Genomic DNA, 16,202 nt, shown 5'->3' with positions numbered 1-16,202 from the left:
CGGTCATTTTGGTCTTTTGTGATATACTTTTACCTGAAGGCTAATAAAAGTCAAATCCAGGGACCCCATGCTCAGGTAGAAAAGTTCCCCTCATGCAAGCATACAGAAAACTAAAAAACCAAGGGTGCATTCATCTCTTTTGTAGGAGGGTAGAAGGCAAAACAGGAGAAAGATGATGTCCTGGTTGTGTAGTTCCCATGAGAGGTGATCATCTGAAATCTTGGCAAGACCTGTTTTCACTAAATAAATGCAAGTGTGGGAAGTTGGGTTGCAGAGTACTAAGGAAAAATCTGGAAGAGAGGAATCCCACACACGTTGTCAACAGTTTGTTCAGTGGGTTTAGAGATAAAAAGAAAGGAGATGAAGAAGTAGACAGACGAGTGAGATCAAGTGCATTCCTTCATTTTCAAAAAGATAAAGAGATATTTGATCATGTCTGAGTATGAAGAGCCAGAGAAAACTGAAGGTTGAAGATGAGAACAGGGAAATGACAGAGATAGAATGAGATAGGATGACATGTACTCACTGGAGCGGACAGAAGGATTGGAGTAAGGTAGCAGACACATTTCTGATTGTAATAGAAAAGGAGATATTCAGATTTGTACAAAGGGAAGAGGAAGTTTATTTTGCCTTTTTTTTCAGGGAAAAGCTAGCAACATCAGTACATACCATTTATGCACACAACCTATCATTCAAAGTCACCGAGATCAACACATCACAAGTAAATGCATCCTGAGAAACAGCAGGGAGGGACCTCAAGGGGTTATTTAGCCTGCTTCAAAGCAGGCTCAGCTATGCCTATGCCGTCCTCACAGGTGATTGTCTAACTCCGTAACTCCGTCCAACACTCTCAAGCAATTGATTCTACAGCTTAAACTATCCTCACCATAGCAAGGTTTTCCTAATCACTAGTCTGAATCTCTCTTGCTGCACTACAAGTCCACTGCTTGCTTTCTAACCCAATAAGACACAGAGAAAATATTATTCTCCTTTTCACACCAGTGTTTAAGAATTTGAAGACTTCTGTGCCCAATTCTTATATTTTTCTCTAGCCTGCACAACACCAATTATTTCAATCAAGACTAAATGAGAAATGGAAAAAGAGTAACAGGCAGTTGCAGTCATAAAAATGCATTACAGCTTTGAATTTAACAGCGGTTGTGTTTCCACTATGAATTTTCACTGGTTTACCTTTGGTGCTAGATGAATTTGCACATTTTTGGCAGAAGTTAGATTCAAAAGTACTAACAAAGCCACTGAAACAACTCTTAGCTGAAACAACAGAGTATTAAATCCTTGATATATAGGCATTTTATTTATTTTTAGAAAAAAATTGAACAAGAATTCTATGGCATCCTCAAGTTAAATTCTCTTCTGTCCTTTCACGTTAATCTCCATTCTTGTATGTGTATGTGTGACACATGTGGAGACTTAGCTCTAAACTACAAGTGTAACAAACTTTTCTGATCTCCCAAGGTCAAGGAGTCTTGTTGCTATTCAGTGGCCCCATTTAAGGGACAGCAGACCTTGCTCTCTTGCTTATTGGAACAGCATTTTGGTAGGGCAGGTGAACTTATCACCTCACCCAAATTTTAAAGAATGTTTGCTGGAATGGGGAATGGCAAAAATGGTATGGTTAAAAGTTGATCCCTGGACCAATATGAAATCAGAGCAAAATCGAAGTAGTGGGTTACCTGTTCCATTTCCATCTAATCCCTGCAAATAAGGAAAACTGTCCACTTCCCAGGGTGAACTGGCTGCAGTCAGATATGCTGTCAAATCACTGTAGCTAGTGTTCTCTGGTAATTTCACAGATCTTCTTTGAAAGTGAACTTGTGGCTGAGTCCGTGCACCTAAAAAAATTAAAAGTGACTTTATATCCAAGGCAGGCAGAATATTTAGGTGTTCATGTTTATGGAAGCACATTTACAGCTTTTTTTCGTTATAAATTGCAATGGCTTGAGAAGGACAGAGACATCAGAAGGCTATTATGAAAGAGGAGGAAAACCAGTATTTTTACATTTATTTTGCAGTAGCCATTACTTTTCCACAAGTATTACAGAGAAAAATTGTGAAGGCACCTAACATCAGAAGCTTTTCTGACTATGTTATTCCCCTAGATCACCTCTAATTTCATTACATGCTTCTTTTAATGAATATAAGTGAAACTAAAACTGAGTTCAGAGGTAGGGCATGTGAAAGCTTAAAAAATCATCCAGTTCACCATATTTGTTTAAATCTTGTTTCTCCTGAAATAGCAAGATAAATGTAATTCATACTCTTTAAAGCTATTTTCTAAGAGACCGTTCTACCTGTACTCCCAATTAACTTGTGTAATTTCTGTATTTAAGTTTTACAAAGCTTTGGCCACGTTAACTATCTCTAGTACTGAGATAATAATCACGTTTTATTTAAATCACTGGATAAAAAGATTCACTTGACAAAGTTTAGGTGAAAAGAGTCTCCATATTTTCCCACGCAAAGAAGACATCTAAACAGAACCAGATTACTTGGCACAGAAGATTTCTCTCTTTTCCCCTGTCTTGTACAGTTTTAATGTTTTTTTCAAGATCACTAGGTGTTAATTAAAGGGTCTTTGCTGCAACATGATTTAAGACTGTTTCATGTACTATGGCATTTCATGTCTCATTTAAATCCCAGTTTTTACAGTGAATAGTCTTTTTCAATGGATGCTCCCCATTCATACTGTTTAGCAACACACAGCAAGACTCCATCTGCAAGTTTGTGTGTGCAACATGCAAATTAATTTTTAAATCAAAAGCTATTGTATTCTCCAGAGCTCATTTTGAATACTCACACAACACTCCCCACACAGCACAAAATCAAGAGGCAAACAGTTTTTTTCTTAATTCACATTTGACTATGCAGTTCAAGGATGTCAACTCAAAACAATTTTGCTTCTTTTCCCCTATTAGTCTCTGGCAGCGTTTTTAGGTTACATGTAACTTCACTGCAAGAAAGATTAAAGAGCTTGACTCACAACTCCTGAGCTTTATAACTGCCAATGCCATAAACCAGGAGACTGGAATCTTTTCTTGCATTATTTTCTAGCAGGAGCTCTAGCTATGAGAAAACATAAAATTCCACTGAACAACCTTTGTATGGGACAACAAAAATTGCAATGTAGATGGGCAAGTATCTCCAAAGAGCTGATTGTTGTTTAGCTGTCATTTATTTGCTAATTCTGCAAGAAAAAGCTATAAACCCACTTCTTCAATTTCTGAAACATTTAAGTATTTACAGGAGGCTCTTGAGACTGGTAGTATCCTTAAGTGTTTAAGATAGTCATTAAACAACAGCCATGTGAAACAGGAAGAAATCTCCCTTACCCAATTTTTAGGCTTAAATGGAAAACAACACAAAAGACTAAATACATTGACTGCAATGAAATCGGGGAAGACTTATCTCCTGAGTGCTCTGCAATACCGTAGTAGTTTGCTGTACCAAGCACTTGGGAACCTCTGACTGCACTGCTGAGCAGGCTGCTACGGCCCATAGAGATAAGCATCCACAGTAACAAAACAGAAAAAACCCCACAACAAAGAAACCACCATTAGGATTATCACTAACAGCTCAATGTAAAATTGTAGGATTTTCTGCTGTCTAAATCTCTGGTTAAGATGAATTATTCAAGTTGCCAAGAATTGGTATTATATTTCTGAAGATCTGAACTAATTAAGAATTTAAAACAAAGTAACTGTTGTTGAGTCTGTAACACAGTAGTTTACGCAGAGGCTCTGGGGTTTTCTACAAGAAAAAAAAAGGTTGTTTTGTAGCATTGGGAGAGCCATGAGTTGCCAAATTTTAACTACATAGGGAAGACTCAGAAAGCCAACCTCAGTTTCTTGAATCCAACAAGCAACGCAAAGCGTTCCTACAGCTGAGCCCCAAACCTGGCAGGAAACCTGTGCAGCAATCAACTTGGATGCAAGTTCTAAGGTGGAAGAAACAGCTTCCTCTGTAGACAGTGCATATACATCCAATAAATCAGTGCAGAGTAGTTAATGCACACCCTAGATTAACAAACAAGCTCCTTGATACTGATATTCACCTGAAACCTGCCGCTCGCCCTCATTCTTCCCTTGACTCCTCGGTTGGGTCTCCCCAAAACTGGCAAGAGACTTCAAAGAGGAAGAAGACTGGGAGCTACCAGCAAAAGGCTTGAGAGGGAAGCAGCTACCAAGGCTTTCTCCTTGTCTCACCACCTTGCTGGAAGATAGTCCAATGTACTCCTTTAGCAGAGGTCATAGAAGATTTGGGGGCATATGTTTGGGAATTGATTTATTGAGGGAATTGGAAGTGGTAAAATGGACAGAAAGACTTGTGCTGACCAGACTCTTATTTTTCAACAAGTCAGCACTTATCACTGGGAGTGGATTATTATTATTGCTGCTTCTATTACTGAAGATATCTAGTTTTGACTTACAAACCCCAAATACATTCAAGTATAAAATTAGCATGTAAGCTCTCTCCATTTGCTAAGTGCCATGAGGTAAAGGAGTGCTGAACACTGATCTTCTCTTCTTTAAACATCCTCTTGTCAACACACCGGCCATGATCCAAATGCTGTCAGGTCCAGTTTGCCAGGGCACACCTGAAGATGTAACCATCTCAAGGAGTCCCTGTAAGGCACCTCTTGTCATGCTGGATGCATGACACGTGGCACTACACCGGCATTTGAGCTTCAGTCTATGTGAAGTAACACTCAAGTATCATCAATTCATGCTCTGATTGCTTGTATGTCAGAGGCAGATAGAGGGTACCCATGTATCTCTCAGTCACTGAACGCTGAGGTTCAGCTCATCACTGTGCTGGTATTAAATAACTTAAATGACCCAGTGGCTGGCAAGCTCCATCCCTCGCAATTACTGACAGAGCACAGCAGCGGACTGTAATGCCATCATGAAAATGAAGCTGGCTGCATCAACTCAGACAAACTTCTCAACTGCGTAGGAAGTTGCTTGATTAATTATTCAAAAGCAACTAGTAACTTAGTGTACTGGACAGGCCTTTCTTTCCCTTTGACTGGTGCTTCAAACACCAGTGTTCCCAGTCTGTTCCTGGTATAATGAGTTCTGCTTTGCTCTCGTTTTTGCACTAAGGTAACTTCTGATCAGCTCTTTTGAAGCAGTGTGAAGTTACTGGGAAATAAATTGGAGAATTAACAGAGAAAAACTAGGTCACAGGGATTTTGGATCAAGACTAGAGAGGCTCCATTCAAATGCTGGTACAATGTCTAGGCTGTCTTTCATTTAGGTTTCATCACAAGAGAATTCCCAAGAAAAGGAGTGTGGGTTGGTCCCATAAAATAGTTTTTACTGGGCAAGACTGAGAGTTCAAATCCCAACGCTTAGAATATTGCAGGTACCACTTTCCTCCTTTAACCTCTTTCTTTGCTGTACTAGCAGAACCAGTTATATTATTCTAATTTAAATATATTGGGAACACCCTGGATCAATTCACTGAAGGGAGCAAGGTTATGTGGAAAATATTTATGAGTGTCACTTGGCTGTTAAATGTCCCACTAGCCCTTTAATATCCCCCTTTTTTTTAAGAAAGGAAGCTGTAAACATGAAAAGATTGTTCTTTTTAAGTTAATTGTGTAATATTAGCACATTTGCATAAGAGTAAGAGTATTTAAATACACCATGCTAGTAGAATACTGTTGGTAAACAACGTTTCATGTTCTGTCTAATGGAATCCCTTGTGATTTAACACAGTTCACCATCCATCTAATTTACCCCATTAGACAATGTCAGCTCTCAAATTGCAGAATATACGTACGGCAGCTGTGCTGTTCTCCAGCTCGTTCTGAGCATTCCATCAGCTACCTAATTTATTTAGTGCTTTTTCAGCTACTGTCGTATCTAGCACTATCATTAATGAAAAGCCTATTGTGTATGGATGGTTTTTAACCATAAAAAAAGATGTCAGGAAGGCATAATTGTATTATATTCCCTCAGATAAAACATAACTATCTTGGAATATCATTGAAGGTAGTATTCCCCTGTTTATTAACTACCTGGTAGAGTTTAAAATGATGATAATCATAATACATGTTAATAAGCGAGTTTATGCACAATACGAGTGCGAGTGCTCACAGGAAGGTTGTTCCCTTGTTTTGGCTCATCAAGGTATCTTTAAAAACTTCTGTTCTTTTGTTAACAGACTTACCTCAGCTATCACAACAATTGGGCTAAGTTAGGTCAGATTCCTAGGTCAGATGAACATTTTATTCTTTACTGTGCAATTCAGAAAACACAGTGTTCATCTGACTGATACTACAGTTGCTTTAACTTCTGTGTCTGGCCTTACAAAAACAGGATTTGAACTTTATTATTCTAATACAGTGGGTTTCATCCTGTAGTATGGGGGTTTGGAGGCAGTCTGATAAGGGGTCCACAGGAAGTACTTAAGAAAAGCAAGTTTATATAGGTGTATACAACAATGCAGATATGAGAAATTTTCGATTTTTCTATGCCCTAAATTTCTAAGGCATTCATAGTAGGAAGCAAGAAACAAAATAAAAACAGAGAAAATTCTTAGACAATAAGAACATCAGAAAATGTTTACTGCAAGGATGGTTAAATGAGGCTAGATGAAAAAATATCCAACAGATAGCAAAAGAAATTTAATCTCTAGCTCTCAAATGGCACACTAAAGTCCAAACTTGTTTATTACCAAGAAACCCAAATTCCCCAGTCAGAGCAGTTAGGGATGAACTTAGCTATTAATCAATTAGGTAAAACCATCCCACTGAGGAGCATTCCTGAGGGAATTCAGAAGAACTCCCCATGAAATACCAGTCCCACCCACGGGACAGAGTTCAGAAAGTATTGGCCTGTCAGGCTTTTTGTTTAGCATCACTCAAATTTCAATTCTGACTTCCAAAAACCAGCATACCTTGAAATCCTGAGACTATCTGGACTACATCGTCATAGACCATTAGAGTAGCTGAGCGTTCAGGAAGAAGGCCGAGACTCAGTGAAGAGAACACTGTGGGAGAGAAGTGGTTTAGGTGGGATATATTTGAATTCTTATAAACATAACCCAGCAACAACAGCACTTACTTTCTTCTACATTTTTGCAAAAGCAAGCCACCCAAACTATTTAAAATCATATTGTATATGTGACAGAAACCATGTGCATTTTCTAAACCAAATAATTAAATTGCCAGGGTAATTATTATTGAACTAAACAACATGTTCTACGCTTTGACTCCTGCAAGTCATGCGTGGTAGCTCAAAGTACAGAAGAGTGCAGTGTAAAGCAGGGGTTTGGGTTATAATTCCCAGCTACACAGACTTGTCATTACATAAAGAGGAGTGAAACACTAACTCAGTCTGACTGAATTATTTTTCTGTGAAATGGCTATACTTCTTACCTCAAGAAGATTTTAATGAAACCTAACTTTTAAATACTTTGAGAAGCTTACATAAAGAGTCATACAGAAAGGCAAAGTCTGATGAATAAGTCTGAATAATTTGCTTTAAAACACAGCATGTCCCTACTGAGTCACCACCTACACTACAGAAGTGCTATATATAGCAGAACTTCTGTCATTCTACCAGTGGTGCGAAAGAGGACAGATAAATGGTATTTGCTGCAAGAAATCTACCTACAAGGACCTCCTTTGCCACTGGGTACTGACATTCCTTACGGGGGCTGCATCTGTATGCACACACATCTTTGGAGAGTGAAGAACATGATATAATTTCATGCTAAGTTCTTCAGACCCAGAAGACCAGAAATACGTATGGAATTAGCCACCGAGCACACCTGACTCCCCCACCCATGAAAACAGTAAGAAGTAGACCTGCCTGCAGTCCATGCATGGCTTTCAAAGATAGGAGAGGAGGAGATTAATGCAGACTAGTAATTTTTGGTAACTGGGCAGCATCCCACATTTGCACCTGGAAAGTACTCATCCCATTCTGAAGTGACCACAAGCTGAGGAAGACATTTCCAGAACCGATTAATAAAAGAACAGTGCAAGCTCTTCTGATTTTCTGGAGCTTCATACATTTCCTCTAAATTAATATGTATTACTTAATCCAAGAAACCATACAGATGCTAGCTATAAAAAGGGAGACTGTACACTATTTCTGGTTTAAGAAATATATTTTCTTTTTAAAGACGAGAAATTTTAGTGTTTGGGAGAAATACAGGAGAAAGTAGAAGAAACTAGGAGAAACACGCTGGTAAGAACCACCACCTAAAAGATGGTCTAAACAACATATATGAACATTAAAAAAAAAAAAAAATATAAAAAATCACGTTATTGCAAGTACAGCTGAGAATTTTCTTTCCAATGCTCTACATGTGAAACAGATCTACACATCAGGCAACATAAGTAAGAAAGCCTAGTGTAAGTAGCACTAAGGCCACACAATTACAAAATTTGTTTGTCTTTACTCCAATAACTTAATTTGTATGAAGAAAGCTAATATAATTTAGACACCCTGGGGAGCTCAATACAATAAACCATGCCAACATGTTCTTCCATATATGCCAGACTATAATGCATATATAAGCTCTAAACTTCCCTTGGGCTTTTCTGCACAATCTTTGCTCAGCATGACAAAGGCAGAAAGTCATAGTTTTTAAGGCCAGAAGGATGACTGTGAGGATCCAGTCTTACTCCTGTATAACTACAGCCTTCCCTGAATTAGTTACTGTTTCGGATCCAATAGCTGTGCTTAAACTAGAAAACATGTTGTAGAAAAACTATCCAATTTTCTTTTAAAGGTGTCCAGTGCTGAAGAACACACCGCAACATCAATGTTCTAGTAAATAAATATGAGGGCAGTTAAACCATGTGCCTTTTTACTCATCAAAATTTATTGAGGTTAGACTTCCAGCCATTTGATCTTTTTATACAAGCCCACTAGACAGAAGAATTCTCTTACCCGTTTCCTGTTCTCTGTGTGGGTACTGATGGACTACGATCAAATTACCCCATGAACTTTCTCTCTGGTGAACAAAATAAATTAAGGACTTCCAAGTCTTTCCCTGTAAGCTGTATTTTCCCATCTTTTAATCACTCCTTATATAACCCCGCAGTTTTAAACACTTTGCTTGAAGCGTGGATCCAGAACTGGACACACATTTCCCCGAGTGGCGGCACCAAGGACAAGTTCTGAAATACTATATTCCGCCTTCTCAGTCTTTACCTTATTTTACAGCTAAGGATCAGATTATTCTGCTTTCTTGCAGTGCTGCATTGGGAGGTTATTTTCAACTGTTCATCTACCATGACTCACATGTCTTCTGCAGAGTCACTGCTTTCTAGATGAGCTCTCCTCTCCCAGAAATACCATGAGCATCCTCTGCTTGTAGAACTACATTTCACCACAGTGAACACTATGGTTTGCTTTGACTGACCCTACCAGCTAGCCTGAACTGTGCTGCCTCAGCAACTTCCCTTTCTTCATTGCACACACTGCTCCAAAAACATCTTTTTAAATATGGACTACCAGTCACAAATTTTTTTCTTCCAAATTATTTACAAAGAAAAATCTATGCGTAGCTAGGAGCAGACAGATGAGCACATCTTCCATCACGAACACTTCAACAACTCAAGTGATGTTAAATTAATGAACTGTTAATAATAAGTGGAGCCATGGCTCTGCTGATAAATAGTTTAATGGAAAAAGAGATCTTAATCTTTTCCTCCTACCATTTATCACTATGTAAATAAATAATCCTCCTGCTTAAGTGGTAAAGAGCTAGTAATTATTTTGGTTAATATAAGAAAAGTTCATTTCTGCCGAATTATAAGAACAGAAGCCCCTCGATGCTTACTCCTTAAAGCTACTACAATAGTATCACGAGTTCAGTGGCTGCACAGCTTTTCAGCATACGATTATAACTAATGCATATTGACTGCGATGGAAGAATCCTGATCCTTCTGCAAAGTCCTGTTACAGCACTTTAAACATTACCACCCTATAGCTCTCAAACCTACTCCCTGCTCGTGGTTTTCATTTCCACATTTGAAGTAAATGTGCCCATAGTCCATTTACCACAGCACATAGGATGGCACATTAGCTCAAACCACTGCCGTGGGTGGAATGCAGCTCAGAATGGCGTATCCGCTCTGTGGGGTGACAACTACTAGTACTGTTAAAAGGCATTTTCAGGATTTTCAGGAAATGAGGAGTCCGCTGTACATGTGTGCCCAGACTGCACACTGCAGAATCAAGGTTTAAATATGCTGCCTGTTCCCCATCATTTAACCCAGATTAAAAATAACAACAACAACAAAACTTGCATGGTTTTCAAAACTTCAATACTGTGTTGGTTACAAGCATGATCGGCATTTAAATACAAACAGTTCTTGGAAAGATTTTAAAGACTATAGGCATCTTAGTCAATACAAAAAATAACAGCCTAAGTATCCTGGGCCTGAACTTTTATGTCATGTCCCTTTTAAGGAGCAATACAAAGAACAACCTTAGTAAATCTACATGGGGCGTATCAAGTTGTAACTTGTTGTTTCTTTAATCAAAGAAAGGATTAAGTTCAAGGTCCAGAAAGCAAAGAAAGGATTCTACTCCCAATTAAATCAATGGCAAACTATCTGCTAGTTTCAATGGGGGAAGATCAGAGGTGAAAGGAATCTATTTTCTGAGTTAAGCTCACATTTCAGCCAAGGAAAGAAAGATTTTGTGGAAACTGTATACAATTACTGCTCTTTAAACTTCAATGACTTAGCAAAACAATAATGCCATGTTTGATTCCCTTCCCTCAAAATCAATATTTACGAAAAAGCAACAAGCAAAAAAACCTAACCAAACTCCAGGTCATGGAAGAGCAGGTCGCATTCAAAAGATCTAGGGCATGAGTCAGAAAGATATAAGACAAAAGGCAAGAAAAGGTTCAGGCAAGAAAATGTTATTGCATGCTTTAATCATATATGATTGTGTCTTAAGGAAGTACATGAAATATGCTAAGGAAGCTGGACTTCATCTTATTTAAACAGAAAAAAAATCAAGGAAATTTCTAAACAGAGTCACAGAACAATTATGGTTGGAAGGGACCTCTGGAGGTCACCTGCTTCAAGCAAGCAGGGGGGTGTCCAGTTGTTTTGAATATTTTTAAAGACAGAGATTTCACAAGCTTCCTGGGCAAGTTGTTCCAGTCTCTCACTACTGCTGCTGTAAAGAATTGTTCCCTTTTATTTATGTGAAACTCTCCTTGCTCCAACTCATTTCAGTTACTTCTTATTCTTTTACTATGCACCTAAGAGCTTGGCTTAGTCTTCACTACAGCTCCATTAAGTAGCTGGAAAACATGGCAGAATACAGTAAAGGAAATGTGGAAGAAGTCAGTCTACGTTATCTGAAGCAAATGAATGCAGATAAGTAAACAGCATATTGAAATGCTTAAAGCATAATTCTGGGTTTGAAGAGATTCAAGTTCCTTTCCCCATTTGAAAATACATTTGCTGCTTGACCTTGCGGCAAGTCACACAGTCCCTCTGGCTATGCTGATATTAATAAATAAAATGGAGCCAAGGCATGGGATTGAACACTGCCCTGTGATCATTTATACTGTTTAAATATTAGTGCACTTAAAACCTGGCATGGCTTTGTCCTGGGCTAATTATCAAATCCGATATTTAGGTGTGATTTGGGTATAATACAAGCCTGGGACCATTCCCACACTACTTGGGCCCTAATTGTGGCTGGGGATTAGAGGAAAAGACAATGAAAACTGGGGATGTGACCTTCATCTAGATGTTATGTCTCAAGGTCTGAAAGCCACCCTCAATCTGTTCTATTTAGCATTACAGAAATAGTCTTTGTGACTCAGTTTCCCCTCCTGTACAACTAACGTAAAGTCTCTTACTTCCCATAAAATTTTGAGGCATTCTGATAAACACTAACATGCAAGTATTATTGTTATATTTGCCTGCGGAAGAAACAAACCATGCTAATTAAGTTAGAAAAAATCCTTACATCTGGATAACATAAATGCAGATTAAAACTGTCCTATGGACACGGTCAAGAACTGAAAGGCCAGGACTTTTTTTGTACACTACAGCCTACGGTGCAATAGTTGTTGCTGCACCTTGGGAGAGAAACGAACGAGTACATCACAGCTGCTGAAACAAAGCACTTGGAAACAGAGTTCCCATAAAGAAAAATATCTGGAATAGATTTGTATTTTCTGTGGAGCTGTAAGAGCACCAGCAGTTGTTTGAAAACTGACATAGCACTGTATCAAGGACAGCCAGGAGGAGAGCGAATCTCTGCACAGCCCTGATGGCACAGTTTAACTGAGGAAGAAACCTCGCTTTTTTTGAAACGCACAGATGTTCTTCCTCCCACCCAGGATCGCAAGCATTAAAACACATCATACAACTCTACGTAAATTCCTTTAGATGCAAAATCTTACCTCAGAACAAAAATAAAGATCTCTTACCAGGCAATCTTATAGGTTTCCATGGTGCAGAATTTGGCACATATGCATGTTTACTAGCAGTCACTATCAGCTGATTGCCCAGCTTATACTGAAACTTGAGGAAGGCAGTGCCATCTGCTCCTGAGGTTCCAGATGCAATGGAGATCTGGTTGGTAAAAATCTCAATGAAGGCTTCAGTTACTGGCTGATGTGTGCTGGCATCGCTTACATGGACCTTCAGCGTTACTTCTGTAATGACAAACAACCACAGCAATTATCGTCCGAAAAGCTTCTGCAGGAGGCAGCAGTTAGAACATGCTAGCACACCAATGACCAGAAAGACACAGGACTCAGTGCTAACCTCTGACACTTCAGTGCCAAGTACGACCTCTTGTCCCGGCCTGCGGTTCTCCACTCTGGGCAGTCACTCTTTAGAGACACTGCAGATTCTGCCACAAGCCAGACCAGGTCCTGAATTACTGCCCCACAGCTAACTCCAGCTGTGGAGGCATCTATATTCTACCTATGACCCACCTGCAGCTGGGCAGCACATCACCAGGGGCAGGCAATATTCCCTTTGATGGGCAACATGTCAACCTCACAGTAGCGTAATTCTAAACGTGTGTGCTATCAAACACCACGTGTTAGTCACAGATAGCACGGCATCATAACTCTCTGTAAGGCCCCTGCTTTGCTGTACCTCTGCTCCAGCCAGCCTTCTCCATTAGCAGTGGGGAGACAGAAGGGCTGGAAGTGGGCTGTGCTCCCTCACCCCTTCCCCAAAACATTTCTCTCCGTGTAGCACAGGAACAGAGGAAATCTGCTGTGACGGAAGCCCAGGAAGAAAGTGGGCAATGGAGTGGGCTGTGTTACAGTTGGAGATTTTGAACCCTGGTGAGAGAGATTGCCCTAGCTGGTACAGCACTTCCCTGGTGATGTCTAACCAAGACGGTGAAATCCCACAGCATCGGGTCCTTGTCCTCAAAGCACAGCATGACTAGGTGGGATGCAGAGTGCTAGCAGTGAGGAAGAGAGGAACACTTGCCCCCCCCGCCTCCGGGTTCCCTGGCCTTTTTTCTGAAGGGGCAAAAATGTCACAGCCCCTAGTGCCCTAACACTACTGTATTACCTGTCCCCACATACAACTGGTGGGTATGAGAAGCCAAGAAGTGATAGTTAAGGCAGTCAGGAGAATCATACATCTTGTAGACATGCAGTCAGAAGCTAACACAATGGACTACATTTTCCCTGAGTAATTTGCCGTTTTTCCAGAAACTAATTACTTGTTTAAATGTTTCCAGATGGACAATATTTGTCCACTCCAGGGCACTCCTATGACTAAGCCATGCATTGTGTCACCAGGCTTTTGTTACATAAAGCAGAATGGCTTGTGCAAGACAGTCCCTCTGGAAGGCATTCCTCTATATCTATGATTGTTTTTCTGCCCCTCCAATAGTTCCTCTGCTGCATGCTCTAAAGTAGCAGCTGTTGCCTTTCTTCAATAACTATGACTTAAATGCAATGCTGGGTTGAAAAGACCCAGCAATGGTCCAATGCCTCCACCAAGCCACTCCTTGGATTTTTTTTATTTACAGTCACCTTGTTCTCCTAAATGAGTACCTACCTCCCTCTTCTCTCCCGCTCTCCCCTTTTTCTTGTTCTCGCCCTCATCTTTGGAAATTTTGTTGTTCTTGCATGAAGTCCCCTACCTCAGCTTACTCCATTCCCCAAGGTAGTAGATGGTATTTTGCAAACTCCCTTTTTGTGTCAGCTGAATTCAGTCACTACAAGCAAGATGCTCACATTCCATGTGCAACTCATTTCTTCACGTGCTGCCCAGAAAAAAAAGCATGACCTCCTTTTCAGATATATTTAAAAACAATACATTGATTTCTACAGAACACTATTGGTGGTACAGTTCTGTTATATTACTACTGTGCATTAGGATTTTAAGAACTTATTTTGGTGTAAGCCCTGAGCCAGCAAGACATAACACCAAGAACAACAACAAAGAACTTAATGAAATCTCTGTTGTGAATTTCAATAGTGCAATGACACAACGGAGTATGCTGAGGAACGTACTGTAACAATATAAAATTTTAAAAGGATGTCAGGATCTAATACAAAAATATCAGCACCTCTGTCCTAAGAGCATTTCAGCCAGAAAGATATTGGGCCTTTTTATAAGTGGAGACCTTCTGTCTGAATCCTACGGTACAGAAAATATAAATATCAGGCAGCCCTGAACAAAAACCCCATTAGAGAAATTCATCATCATTGCAGCCCTCACTTTAGAACTTGGCAATGGAGGATGCCAATTTAGAGGGGAGCAGCATGAAATGCATTCTAGCTATTAAAGATTCTGGACTTGTTCCCAGTTTTGCATTTAGTAGTCAAAGAAAACAACGTATATTGAAAAACAGTGTCCATACACTCTGGTGTACATGTACAGAATGCCTGCTTAGAAACCTTGCCTTGACCACCAAGCAACTTGTGAAATCTTGTGCATGTGAAAGGCAGCCACATTAATCAAAGGAACATGTATGTATTTATAAACTGTACATGTATTTACAAATGCGAGGACAAAAAGCAATATAAGTTTTTATTTTCAAAATGTGCAGGAACAATATGCTTAGATCCAAAGCCAGATAGCTGTGCTGTTAATGTTTCCTACTTTGAATTGCCTAGCAAAGAATGCTGAAGAACAGATGTGGTTAAGAATAATGGGTCATGCATTAAAGAAAAAGCAAGGAAACATGACAAGCTGAACATTGTGCTTAGGAATTTCAGTACCATGACAGTTTAGCCTTTTCTAAAACAACCACATATAAGAAGGAACCAAGGAGCTCTGGAATATTAAATACTAATCAAGGAAGAAGATAAGAAAACAACAGAAGTATCAAATCTATTTAATTCCTTATAGACACCCAAAATTCTAGAGTAGAGACTACTACTAAAATTGATCAAGGGACAAAGACTGATAAAGAAAAATCTTCCTGTATACACAAGTCCAGCTGTCTCTTCCCAAACAAGAGAGCTAGCCATAGGTATCTCCAGTAGGAAATTCCTTTATCCTTCACTCTATAGCTATATAAGGACTTCTGTCTGCACCCTTCTCTCTTTCTGATAAGGAAGGATAAGGGTTTCCAAAATCCTGTTTCCAAAGAGAAACAACAAAGGCCATCACCCAAGATGGGAGACTGATATCCTGAAAGGCAACAGACTGGAACTGCTGTTCCAAGCCACGGTCCCTAGATTAGACACTGGGCTTTTTTTTCTCCTCCTTTTTAATATTTAGACTTGTTTTTTCCTGAGAAGATAGAGAAAATCCTAGCAGCCTGAACAACCCTAATTCCTTTTCATGTGTTATCTTCCCTGACATACGTGTGAAATATACACAACTTGCTTAATTCAGGGCTTTCTCCCACGCAACAGCTCCTTTTTCTTCTTATCTAACGCAGCAGTGAAGTCATGAACACTAAACCTGCATTATCACAGTAATTTCCACAGCAACAGAATGATTACAAGCTTTAAACTGGAGAGAAATTGTTGAAGAAAACCTCCTCTCAAACAGTGAGAGCGATGAGAACAATCTATAAAGAGAGACTACTATGAAAACTTAAAGCTATACAGTAAGTTTCAGAATTGTTAGGAGATACTCAGGCACTGAGAAGAACAGGAGGACTGAAGAAGAGAAAGAAGAGAGCAGAGTAAGGACAGCAAGTGATCCCAGATCAGTCTGACCTCAAATTAATAGTGAGGTCTTAGACCGA

The 16,202-nt window shown here is 39.5% G+C and overlaps 1 protein-coding gene across 5 annotated transcripts in view; it reads right to left on the bottom strand.

Moving 5' to 3' along the window:
• FAM171A1 (family with sequence similarity 171 member A1) overlaps window positions 1-16,202 on the bottom strand; it is a 90,222-nt gene that overhangs the window by 25,271 nt on the left and 48,749 nt on the right. For 3 of the 5 annotated variants that reach the window (XM_075048500.1, XM_075048517.1, XM_075048509.1), the window contains 3 exons: window positions 12,451-12,678; window positions 6,925-7,017; window positions 1,695-1,853 (listed from right to left, as the gene is read on the bottom strand). In XM_075048500.1, the coding sequence (XP_074904601.1) occupies window positions 1,695-1,853; window positions 6,925-7,017; window positions 12,451-12,678 (480 nt within the window). The remainder of the gene's footprint in view (window positions 1-1,694; window positions 1,854-6,924; window positions 7,018-12,450; window positions 12,679-16,202) is intronic. The other 2 variants (XM_075048526.1, XM_075048536.1) reach the window with 1 other exon arrangement.

This window comes from Buteo buteo, chromosome 2 (assembly GCF_964188355.1).
Source record: "Buteo buteo chromosome 2, bButBut1.hap1.1, whole genome shotgun sequence".
NCBI classification, from domain to species: Eukaryota; Metazoa; Chordata; class Aves; order Accipitriformes; family Accipitridae; genus Buteo; species Buteo buteo.
This window is presented reverse-complemented; position numbering and strand designations above follow the sequence as displayed.